This window comes from Pecten maximus, chromosome 5 (assembly GCF_902652985.1).
Source record: "Pecten maximus chromosome 5, xPecMax1.1, whole genome shotgun sequence".
In the NCBI taxonomy this organism is placed as follows: Eukaryota; Metazoa; Mollusca; class Bivalvia; order Pectinida; family Pectinidae; genus Pecten; species Pecten maximus.
In genome coordinates this window covers 37,884,132-37,897,671 of record NC_047019.1, presented here as the reverse complement: position 1 = coordinate 37,897,671, position 13,540 = coordinate 37,884,132, and the positions used below count along the sequence as shown (strand labels likewise).

Here is a 13,540-nt window from a genome sequence, read left to right as displayed (position 1 = left end):
ATGTCATAACGAGGATGTCATAATGAGGATGTCATAACGAGGATGTCATAATGACGGTGTCATAACGAGGGTGTCATAACAAGGATGTCATCACGAGGGTGTCATAATGAGGATGTCATAATGGTACATAATGAGGATACCATAATGAGGATGTCATAATGAGGATGCCATAATGAGGACATAACGAAGATGTCATAACGAGGATGTCATAACAAGGATGCCATTACAAGTGTTATAAATAGAATATCATAACGAGGGTGTCATAACAAGGATGTCATCACGAGGGTGTCAAAATGAGGATGTCATGATGAGGACTTAATGAGGATACCATAATGAGGATGTCATAATGAGGATGTCATAATGAGGATGCCATAACAGGTGTTATAAATAGAATATCATAACGAGAGTGTCATTACAAGGATGTCATAAATAGTATGTCATAATGAGGATGTCATAATGAGGATGTCACAATGAGGATGTCATAATGAAGGTTTCATAATGAGGATGTCTTACGAGGGTGTCATAATGAGGATGCCATTACGCGGGTGTCGTAACGAGGGTGTCATAACAAGGATGCCATAATGAGGGTGTCATAACAAGGTTGTCATAATGAGGATAAAATGGATGCCATATGAATTTGTGTGTATGGTGGCAAAGCCATGCAATTGTAGTAATATATACTGATCATCACTATCTCAAGTACAGCCTGCCTTAAAAAAACAATGATCCTCCCAAAATTATATAATTATCATTACTATCCAAAGTACAGCTTCCTTATACAAACAATGATCCCCCCAAAATTATATAATTATCATTACTATCCAAAGTACAGCTTCCTTATACAAACAATGATCCCCCAAAATTATATAATTATCATTACTATCCAAAGTACAGCTTTCTTATACAAACAATGATCCCCCAAAATTATATAATTATCATTACTATCCAAAGTACAGCTTCCTTATACAAACAATGATCCTCCCAAAATTATATAATTATCATTACTATCCAAAGTACAGCTTCCTTATACAAACAATGATCCCCCAAAATTATATAATTATCATTACTATCCAAAGTACAGCTTCCTTATACAAACAATGATCCCCCAAAATTATATAATTATCATTACTATCCAAAGTACAGCTTTCTTATACAAACAATGATCCCCCAAAATTATATAATTATCATTACTATCCAAAGTACAGCTTCCTTATACAAACAATGATCCTCCCAAAATTATATAATTATCATTACTATCCAAAGTACAGCTTCCTTATACAAACAATGATCCCCCCAAAATTATATAATTATCATTACTATCCAAAGTACAGCTTCCTTATACAAACAATGATCCCCCAAAATTATATAATTATCATTACTATCCAAAGTACAGCTTCCTTATACAAACAATGATCCTCCCAAAATTATATAATTATCATTACTATCCAAAGTTCAGTCTTCCTTATACAAACAATGATCCCCCAAAATTATATAATTATCATTACTATCCAAAGTACAGCTTCCTTATACAAACAATGATCCCCCAAAATTATATAATTATCATTACTATCCAAAGTTCAGTCTCCCTTATACAAACAATGATCCTCCCAAAATTATCAGTACTATATATCTAATATACAGTCTCCAATGTCCTTTATATACGTAAACATACAAGATCATCATTCCAAAATTACACACTGATTGTCATGAAGCATGTATATGGTAGTATTACATGCTAATGTACAAGCTTAATATCATCAACTTGTGCAATGTCAAATCAAGTCATGCATTTATTCTGAATATATATTTGGAAAAGCGCTTGTTTAGTTGCAGTTTTGTACACATATGCCATAAAACCCAACATGCTTCCCAAAGAATTACAAATTTCATATGCATTGTAAAATCTGCCTGATTAAATCTGAATTGTATCTGACATACAAACTACAAGTTAACCCAGAGGTTATGTTTTTTTAAGAAATGGACTATAAATTCAAAGTACATACACATGGATTCCTTAAAAAGAACTTGTTCAATTCAATTCAAATGCATATTACAGAATTCTAACTACATATGTATTCTGATAGCATTACTTTGTACATATACAACATAAAGTGCTAGGTAAAACAGCATAAAAGTCCACTCTTTTCAGTTCTAGTAACTGCTTTATGAATAAAAAAAATTCTTCATGTGATCTCGGAATTATTAATTGACAAGATTTAATAAATTTAGTTTCAATTTATCTAGAAACATTACAATAACATGTTGTTACGAACTTTATCACCTGGCATATCAACTGTAAAAACAGGTGTAGTCTTCATTAAGATATCAAACTTAACCAGCAAATAACTGTGTTTTAGGAAAACTGAATCCTTCAGGGGCATTCCGTTGTTGAAATGAGTTTATGCTATAACAAGCTAAAGGGCACCAATGGGCCCAAATCGCCCACCTGCTATCTAGTTATCCTTTTGATACATAAACATAATTAAGAACAAGTGTATCAGAGACCATATATTGCCTTGCAGCTATTTGAAAAGGTGTCTTTTAAATATTTTGGCCAATTTAACTCTTTTAAATTATGATAAAGGTCACCCATTTCAAAAACTTTCTAGTCTTAATCTAGGCACGCCACAAGCCAAATATAAGGTCTCTGGACCTTTCGGCTATTGAAAATAAATCACGGAAATATTTTAGCCTATTTGACCGCTGTCACCTTGAATGTACGTCAAGGTAACTCATTTGAACAAACTTGGTAGCCCCTCACCTTAGTATGCTACAGACCCAATATCAACTCCCTCGGGCTGTTGGTTATTGAGAAGAAGTTGTTTAAAGATTTTAGCCTATTTTATCCCCGATCTGTAACAATCAGCTTAAGTATGTTTAGTGTTAATTTTGCATAATTATCTAGAGGAACTTTTTCTCAGAAACTTTTTGAATCACAAAAATTTGATACATATCCGAGGGCTAAATGTGATTGCTCAAATGACAAGTTATTAACGGTTTTTAGGGTTTTTTCCCAGGTTTCGATCCAAATAATTATATTACAAGGTTTCGATCCATATAATTATATTACAAGGTTTCGATCCATATAATTATATTACAAGGTTTCGATCCATATAATTATATTACAAGGTTTCGATCCATATAATTATATTACAAGGTTTCGATCCATATAATTATATTACAAGGTTTCGATCCATATAATTATATTACAATTATACCGAAATAAAGCACACTAAAGTATACTTTTATGCTACTTTAAGTATACACTTTTTCCTACTTTTTTGAAAAAGTACCAAAAAAGTATACTTTTTTTGTACTTTTCTGGACTTAGAAATTTTTCAGAGTACTTTTTCTGTACTAAATTTGGACTCTGAAATTTCTCAGAGTACTTTTTTTGTACTTTTCTGGACTTAGAAACTTTTCAGGGTACTTTTTCTGTACTTTATTTGGACTCTGAAATTTTTCAGAGTACTTTTTTTGTACTTATTCTGGACTTAGAAATTTTTCATGGTACTTTATTTGGACTCTGAAATTTTTCAGAGTACTTTTTTTGTGCTAAAATCTGACTTAGAATTTTTTGAAAGATTGTGAAAATATGGATGTACTTTTTTCCTACTTTTTTGGGACTTAGAATTTTTCAGCTAATGCCATTGTGCTTTTTTTGTACTTATTATGGACTTAGAATATTTTCAGACATTGCGAGGGGTTATAGCATATTAATATTTTCAAAATTAAATCTGACTTTTTCAGTCGACTACAAATCTAAGACTAAAAAAATAATACCCAGGATTAACCACAACAAATATCTATCAAATAAGATACAGAAAATTATCATTTGGTAATATTAAATGTTTTTGATCTCGTTTTTTGTTTTTTTGTTTTGTTTTTTTTTGTCTTTTTTTATGTTCTAAAAAATACTTTTCATACTTTGATCAGTACCACAGAAATTTATCTAAAAATAATTAAAATTCAACAATTATTATCATAAGTATTTCACTTCAATGTACTTTGTTAGTAAGGTTCACACATTTTAACGGTGATTTCTTTGTCACTTTTCGTTTGTATTTCCATATGCATCTCAGAAGTAATAAACTTCAAATTGATGAATGTTACTATACGTTCATGTGACGAACGTCAAAACTTAGCTCTATAAAATTTTTGTTCCAGATCGTTCTTTGAAGTTACAGTATTTTGGCTTTAATTATAAACTCTTTAACGGAGTTTAAAACATTTCGTTTATCCAAACGTTAACCTCTACCAGATCGGGGATCACTCTACGAACACACATGTGCCCGTGCCTGTAATACGCTTTTAATTCATTCAAATGAAATTAAAATCACCTGCTCTTTGTCTGCATATCATATACTTGCTGGATATACGTGGTTTTAAGATTACATCTGATAATTGCACCCGAAATCACGTCGTGTTCTGTCAAAATATTCACCGATATACTCGTATAAACATGTGTAATACTGATATAGTCACTCGGACGCTTCTTTGTAAAACGTATATTGAAGTCAAGCGCTGTGATGATCTCGATCTCGATATGGCTTGACTGACAACAAACAGGCATGATCAAGGAACAATATTCCGGTATTTAAATCAGAATTACATAGCATTCATTGAAATGGTGAAAGTGAACACAAAAAGAAAACTTTAATTTGTCTGATATTTATTTAGCAAGATCGTACGATAATTCGGACAACGACACAATGTAGCTGTACTCTAATATGTTGTAGAATGATCTCGTAGGAGTGTTGTGTGTACAAATAAAATACTCTATTGTATACAGAAATCAAGATCAATACCAAGATCTATCATAAATATTTTAATTGATATAGTAGACGGCTTGAATAACTGCAACACCAAGATCGATCAAAAATATTTCAACTGTTTTAAACTAAATCTTGAAACCTGTCCTGTGTGTTAAGCTAACAAAGCGATCAGGATATATATGCTTAACGTCGTACCGAAAGTTAATTTCACCCGTGGTGTTAATTAATATAAGCGACAGTCGACTGTAATGGCAAATCATACCTAGCTTTATTGTTTATTGGAGTTACCTGTGTACCTCCCGTCTCACCTGTACACATATTAATTGCCCCTCTTAGACTAAGTCTTATGCCCGCGGCGTTAATTATAACAATTTACATTGTCAAGCTTGACTGCCTTTCACTACGATCAGATCACAGTTGCCTACCCTCATTTAAACAAAACATCCGGATTACATAACAGGTACTGACGAGGCTTATTTATACCTGTGTCAGATTACCATCGGTCGGTTCACCTATGACCTCGGGGCCGTGATCTCGTTTGTTTACTTCGGTTTACGGAATCTACCGAGATTTGACGAGTTCGCTTCGTGCGATCATTTTGTGCAATGTGCAAGCTTTAAATGCTGAAGTAGTAATACCAAAAGTATGAAACAATAGAGATTAAGGAAGTAGAATATAAAAAAAACAAGTAATAAAAGAATGAAATCGATACAGTAGATCTCCGACAAAACTTTTTTTTTATCCCATGATGCAACAAACAGCGAGATTTTAGCGGGAAGTCTGATAGCCATGTTTGAATTTCACCGGATGTTTATCAACGGAAGAAACATAAACAAACACGATTTTGATATAGAATAGCCTAAAAACGAAATTCATTTTCTTGCCTAACTGAAGAAGATCGACTATCTGTCAGTAAGTGGCCAAAGAATATCAGCTTTCTTGTTGTTTTTGGCGACAAATGCTCATTTTGACCCGAAAATATCACAGATATCGCGACCAGGTAAGTTTACAATTTTATTATTTAAATCTATTTCGTCTTCTGCACGTTCCTACATCGTTTCACATTATATAGGTGAATAGGGGCCTACACATGTTAATATTAATACTTGATTACTTCGTGTTTCAGGGTTTTCATAATGAATTCATCACCGATTACAGTTTACACGGCCCGAGTTTAATTAACAAAGAACTGCTAGATCCACGTGTGTTTCAATCGTAAGTATTCAATTTACAGATTTATGCTACCATACGCCTGGGATTTTATAAGCATCCTGATTGATAGCACTCAAATATTGAGAACAAGAAGAATTTTATTTCTTTATTGACGAACTTCGACGTAGTTATATTGCATTTTTATTTCTGTCACGTAACGGTAAATTCGTAATATCTTAATTTTTATGACTTCGTTTTTCAATGGAATTTATTGAAATTTCACTTACATGTAAAGAATTATTTGCTTATTCATCTGATAATATTTACAGAATTTTTTGTAGTTGATTTCAAGAGATATTGCATAAAATTTCAAAAAAAATAGCAATGACATTTTTAAGTTAGAATATAAGAACGAAAGTAACGTCACATTTCGGGCAACATGTGTATATCTATTTTAGGGAATATATGTAAAAATATCGGTAAATGAGCTAATAATTGTCTACTATAGTATATGGAATTTGAAGAAAATACATTCAAAAACGAAGTCAATAAAATCCATTGAAAATTTGTTGTATGTCATGATCATGATTAGCTGCGATAACGTAGCTCTGGACGACGGACGGACAATTTCTGACAGATGGTCGTCGTCAGAGCTACGATTCCCTCCCATTGCTCGTAATGTAGCAAAACAGTGAACCTCGAAAATGCTACAAATAGCGGATATCGTTTAACTTTGGAGTAATAGTTCGTATAATTAAACATTTCTAATACAATTTTGTAATGTATTAGCCTACCGTCTAATCTAGAAATCTTTAATTCGCATATTCTGATATCATACTGCTCGGAGTTATCTCCGTGATCCGCCATGATACTTCTCGAAGAACTCTCGCGAGGATTCTAACCCAAATATGGAACCCGTGATCCATATATGGATGAAGCTACTACGATAAATAAATACATAATCAGAGATATTTAACCACTCTTTTGTAACTCTTGTGAAGAAAGCGAATCTTACTTTGCGTAATTAAATAATTTCAGAATGAATTGACCTTCCTTACCGAGATATATTACTCCGAATCTGTTTTCCTGTTGAAATCTCGCGGGAAACCTCATTAGCATCAATTTATTTTGATTTCCTTATAAGGAAATTGACCTTTACACTTGTATCAAAGATGGCGGTATGTTTGAACTGATATCTCCGTGTGTCTTGCTCGTTTTGGATTTTACTATTTATTGTCAAACATTTGAAGTAATGTGCAGGTTTGTTGCTTGAATATTCATAATAGATACCAGAATCATCAATTTACATGTGTTTTTTTATCCGAGAAAATTTTTACCACTGCTAATACTGCCCGATGTGAATCACATCGGGGCTTGCTACACTATCGGCAATGGGAGGGACTTCATACCCTGCCGGAGAGCAGTGTAGGCAGGGTATGAATATTCGTTCTAGATCATGATCAATTCACAAAAAAATGATCTCAAGAAATGATTGAATAAAAAAAATCTGTGTTTTGGAGTATTTTGATAGTTAGTTGCATAATTTAAGATGAAACAAACTGTCAGAGAATTCTGGAGTAGCTTGATTTTTATTAAAGTACTTATCCTTATAATTAAAAGTTTTATGTTGTAACTTTAAACTTGTATACCTGTGGCTAGCTTTTCTTGATAAAAAGACTTCCAAGCAGACATGCATGTAATAAATGACAGTAAAGTGATCAGGTGCATATATAAGGAAAATTATCTACATTTTTATATTGAACAAATCTTCACAATTATTCTAAGTTTTGATATACAAAATATTTTAAAATTTTCTCTTTCTTCCAACAGATTATGCAGTACATTCTGAAGTGACGGAAAGCTTGAAGATATTGCATTGTGGTCCGAATTGAGGGCAATGATTCGCATAAAGCAAGAAAGGAATGAAGAGAATCAGACATTTTATTTTTCGAATTCACACTTACTTGGATTTGACCAGTTTAAGCAAGCAACATTATGCATATACCATACTTCATTGTATTCAGTATGCATTTATGCATTGTTTTTTATTTACATCTTTTTGTTGTGTTTCCTCAAGAGGAATTATGATTCGACAATTTTTACAAATGTTATTGCCCTTTTTATTTAGAATGGTATATTTTTTTTGTCTGGATCTCCTACATACACATGATATAAAATTGTGTTTTCCTGCTTGAAAAAAATATTAGAATAATTTATCAAAAGTTATTGCCCTTATACATAGATGTCCATCTGTAAATCCTTAACCTCACCCTTAAACAAATTTCGAGCTTATTAGATCCAGACTTTGCTATGGCATGAAATTATACTCAGTGGAATTGTGATTGGATAACTAATCTTGTATTTCAATGTTTGTTTTCACTTGATACAATTGTGCATTTCTCTTAGGAATGGGACTGATGTATGTATTGTTTAAGCAACGAATTTCCTACACCATTAAATTAAGTCCCTTTTTTGGTAATTTTTTCCTTCTTTTTCAGTACTTTTTTTTATACTTTTTCAGTACAAATTTCCTACTTTTTTAGTACTATTTTCCTACTTTTCTAGTACTTTTTTCCTACTTTTCCACTACTTTTTCAGTACTAATTTCCTACCTTATTGGTACTTTTTTCCTACTTTTTCAGTCCTAATTTCCTTCTTTTCAATACCATTTTCCTACTTTTTTGATACTTTTTCAGTACAGATTTCCTACTTTTTTAGTACTATTTTCCTACTTTTCTAGTACTTTTTTCCTACTTTTCCACTACTTTTTCAGTACTAATTTCCTACCTTATTGGTACTTTTTTCCTACTTTTTCAGTACTAATTTCCTGCTTTTTCTGTACCATTTTCATACTTTTTTTGTACTTTTGTACTTTTTTTGTACTTTATGGACTTCCCTGTAAAAGTACTAAAAAAGTATAAAAGCACAAAAAAAGTACACCATCAATTTGGCCCTGTGCACTTTATACTATTATTGTACTTTTAATGTACTTTTTCTGTACTATATTTGTGCTTTTTCTGTACTTAATGAAAACAATAAAATGTACTAAAGGTATACTTTTGTTAGACTTTTTTTGTACTTTAGTACTTTTTTTGACTCAATTTGGAACCGTGTTGGAATATCGGTTCCAAATTGAGTCAAAAAAAGCATACTTTTTCTATGCTTTTTTAGTACTTTTTTCCCATACTTTTTTTGTACTTTATTTCGGTGTGGGACTTAGGTTTCGATCCATATAATTATATTACAAGGTTTCGATCCATATAATTATATTACAAGGTTTGGATCCATATAATTATATTACAGAGCTGTGTACTATTTTTGACTTTCAAACTCACTATGCTTTCAGATTATCAAATTCATATTTCCAACTTTTTTGAAAAGTGTGAATGAAGCTTAACATTTATAGATCTCCTCCAGACAAACTAACACTTCAAAATACTTTAGTTGCACTATCTATGAATTGAAACAATTCGAAACATATCAGTTATTTACAAATGTAAAAGGAAAAACTATTTCCATGATAAATGCATATTTATTAAAGAAATCATCCAATACGTTCTAATCAGGCAGATTTTGCAATCATATTAATAAAGCATATACAGTAATAACAAGAGGCCCAGAGGGCCTGTATCGCTCACCTGGTTGGATTTGACCAATTATCAAAATATGTTCATGTTCAATTTGTTAATAGCTTTATTTGTTAATGTCTAACAACGCTATATATAGTTAAGGGGAAGGGACCTGAAATGCTTCAAAGATAAAACCTAGAAAAGCAGTCAAGTCTCTCTCGGGAAGTTGAAAGACCCAAAGGATTGTTTCTACAACATGATTGTCGTTATGTCATGGTGCCCAGCAATGCTATATATGGTTATGGGTTGGGAATCTCAACACTTTCAATACTACAAAAAAGTGTTTATAGAAATATGGCCAAATTGCTCACTTTTACGCCCCTCAGCCTCTTGGGGGTCAGCTGGACCATTTGTAGCTTTTTGAATCCTGAACCCTTAGGGACGCTACCAGTCGGGTATGAATGATATTCATCACTTATATACTACCAGAGAAGAAGTTGTTTATATCATTTTAGCCAAATGGACCCAATTTGACCCCGCCCCTCAGCCCCCAGGGGGATCAGCCCCATCATTTGTACAATTTTGAATTCCTACCCCAAGGGGATGCTACCAGGTGAATATGAGCAATATCCATTGCTTGGTTTCAGAAAAGAAGTCATTTATATCAATTTAGCCAAATTGACCCCTTTTTGCCCCGCCCCTAAGACCCCCGGGGGGATCAGCCCCATCATTTGTAAAATTTTGAGTCCCCACCCCATAGGGATGCTTTTGACCAAATTTGGTCAAATTCTGATCAGTGGTTATTAAAAAGAAGTCAATTGTTGATGGACGGACGGACGACAGACGGACGCCACGGTATGGCATAAGCTCACCTTGGTCCTTCGGACCAGGTGAGCTAATAATACATATAAATATACATATATATATATATAACACATTAAGTGGAGTAGCAAAATTATTCTTTGAAGATCATAACAAATCAGATGTAAAAACATGCTTAATAGGATTTTACATTCTTCTACATAAGAAATATGTCCATGACATAATATGATTCTATCAACCAAACACTGGCAACGCAAATTAAAAAAAAGTCATCTCACCCCTGGGATATATGTAATATTCTTATATATATATACTATATAACTGGTTATTTCTGCAGGTAAGGAATTGTTGCAATTTTTTTGTTTATGCAATCATGACCCAAAATTTTAAATCACAAAAAATTTATCTTTTTTTTCTAAATGTCCTATATTCTACAAGGTGTCCGGCTAGATTGATAAGAAAATGTACCAATAGTGTATGGTGAATAATCACTATTGTACGATATATTTTTATAAGTATATCATGATAATAACAAGTCAACTATTTCACGATGACATGATATCCAAAACAATTTGACTACTGATATATAAACAACAAATATTAGTGTCGCAGAGATTTGATTATACAGTTTTGGAAGCAAATCACAATTTTTTTACCTGAAAAATAACCAGTAATATACAGACTAAATTTTGTGCCATAGGAGTTAGTTTAACCCATGTCCCTGGCTTGGGATTTGATATACATGTATATTTTTTCCCTGATTTTTAAGAGTACCTTGTGTGCTTTACTTTTTATAAACATGTGCAATCTGTACATTCTACTATAAGAATACACTTAACTGGAAAAACAAAACAAACTTTTTATGATAGCATGACACAGATAAATATTTTCTAGATATTTCATAACATGACTAGAGTATCTATCCCTATAAACAGATAATCATCAATTTATTGTATCTTACCTCCATAGACAGAAAAACACCAAAAATAGGGTCCCATTTGTTGTTAGGAACAAGGTCGACTGAAAGGTTTCTGCTAACCATTTCTGCTGAAAATATTTCTTGCCCCTTTTCTTTGCAATACCAGCAATCTGAAGAATACCAATATATCTCAATTAGATACCATAAACTATTTACATGTAAAAAAAATTAACAAAATATTCTGTCAGAAAAAAACATCTTGGCTCAATACAATCAAAACAGAAGTCCATGCAAGGCCAGTACAGTGTGTATATGAAAACAATTCTGTGTCTTTATATTGCAAATTTTTGGTAAAATAGCTCCTTATAATATAGCTTAATCTAATTGTTGCAAATATTTGATGTAAAATAAAGTGAATAATTCACAAGGAATATTACATTTTCATTAAAGTAGATCAGTAGATAAAAGAATGATTGACAATTCTAACATGTGAATGAAGGAATGACATATGACAAGGAAAAAAGGACAAACATTACCAGTGTATTGAACACAAACTTTACAATTGATAAAAATAAACAAAGTACAACTGTATTTTGTTTAGAACTAGGCAAAGTAAACCCTTTATTTCACTTTACGTATAAGTAGTAGGCTAAAATAGCCAAACGAAACAGTTTACAAAATGCATGAAGAATATTGTGAAAACTAAATCATTAAACTGAAGAGTCTATGTTGAAGTTGTCCCAATAGCCTTCTGAAAGGGAATCAAACTTATTTTCAGGAAAACCAAATCTATTGAGGGGTTCTCAAGTTGTGACATTGATTCAGAACAGGACAAGATGTATTGTATCTCATTCAGAAGAGGTAAAATGTGACCTTGGCCTTTTAACCTTAACTGATGACAACCAAAATATGATCAACATTTGGTTAGATTCCTGTGCAATTCAGGTTTCATTAAAATATTCTGATGTACATATATGAGGCAATAAATGGAATAGCTCTTCAATATTTACAGTATATGCTTTCGACAAATTGCTACTGTGGATTTAATGGTTAATATGTATGAGAAGGAGGCATTAACATGCATGGCAATGCTGAAATTTTGGATGTAATTCAAATATTAAATATAATCAAAATCCAAAGTTTGAAAACTTGAGAGTCAGCAATGGGTAAATTGCCTATAGGAAGTTAAAAGTTTCTTGCCATGTTGAACCTCCAAAATTACTGGCTTATAATTATTTAAAGGAACTTGTCACAATCTACCAGCCCTCATGATCATTGCTATTTGAGACAGAATCCTTGTTGTGGCACAGTGTATTTAAACTCTGTTTAAATAGAAAGGAATAACGAAAAAATACCCTGCCTGCGCTGGGCTTCAAACTTTGCCTTGAGATCAAGAGGTAACTAGTTCAAGGCCTGGCAAAGTATTTTTTATTACGCTTTCTTATTACAGCATGAATACAGATAGAGAATATGTATATTACCTAAAAACGACTTCACACGAACTTGCGTTTTTAATGATTGTTGAGGATATGCGAACTTGAAGTGTTTGGTATTCCTGAGCATCCTCTCAAACGGAGATCATGCATTCATGTTTATTTTAGTTTTAAAAACCTGAGCTTTGATTACCAATGATTAGTGATTGTATATTGCATCTAGACAGCCATGTACTCATCGTCGGGTCCACTTACAATTCCGTCAAACATTATTACTACATGGATGGATCGATATGACATTTGCTGTGGTGAATATACAAATGCACACAGCCATGTGAAAATCGTGACTTTTGGACTCTGATACTAGTCCATGCTAGAGTACATAAAATGTCTTGTTTTGGCAAGTTTATTTGCTTCGTGTGACTAGTAGCATACCAAATAGAGGCTGCCATATATTTTCAGGGCTTCTTTGAAGACGTCGAGGGATACTCCGAGGGATGCTTTTGTACAGGAAGGTGACCATGTGTGTCCAAGTTCATAACAAGTGTAAGGAACACTTGTCGGCTTACCGAAGACAACCATCTTGAATTTGTCGTTTATCCACTTCCGTTTTTTAATTTTGACCAATCACAGCTCGCGGTATATTTCATGCGAAACAGTACACAGAGCAATATCCAGGAAGTGAATATTGTAAACAAAGAGCACGTGTTTAGACTTGGCAAGTGGCCGCGTCAGCTGAGTGTAGACCGTCTTGCTGCTTTAATGTTTCGCACGTTTGGCGAATTAAAAGATGTAATTTTACAGCTCTGATTTGATTTAATAAAACTGCATTAGTGTTACGCTTGTATAAATGTAAAGTATTATTTTAGT

At 32.7% G+C, this 13,540-nt stretch overlaps 1 protein-coding gene across 3 annotated transcripts in view; it reads right to left on the bottom strand.

The window, feature by feature from the left end:
* Positions 1–13,260, bottom strand: part of LOC117327972 (transmembrane protein 135-like) — a 227,312-nt gene extending 214,052 nt beyond the window's left edge. For all 3 annotated transcript variants that reach the window (XM_033885239.1, XM_033885242.1, XM_033885240.1), the window contains exons 1-2: positions 13,106–13,260; positions 11,280–11,407 (exon numbers count right to left, since the gene is read on the bottom strand). In XM_033885239.1, the coding sequence (XP_033741130.1) occupies positions 11,280–11,407; positions 13,106–13,252 (275 nt within the window). In that variant the 5' untranslated portion in view covers positions 13,253–13,260. The remainder of the gene's footprint in view (positions 1–11,279; positions 11,408–13,105) is intronic.
* Positions 13,261–13,540: the final 280 nt, after the last annotated feature.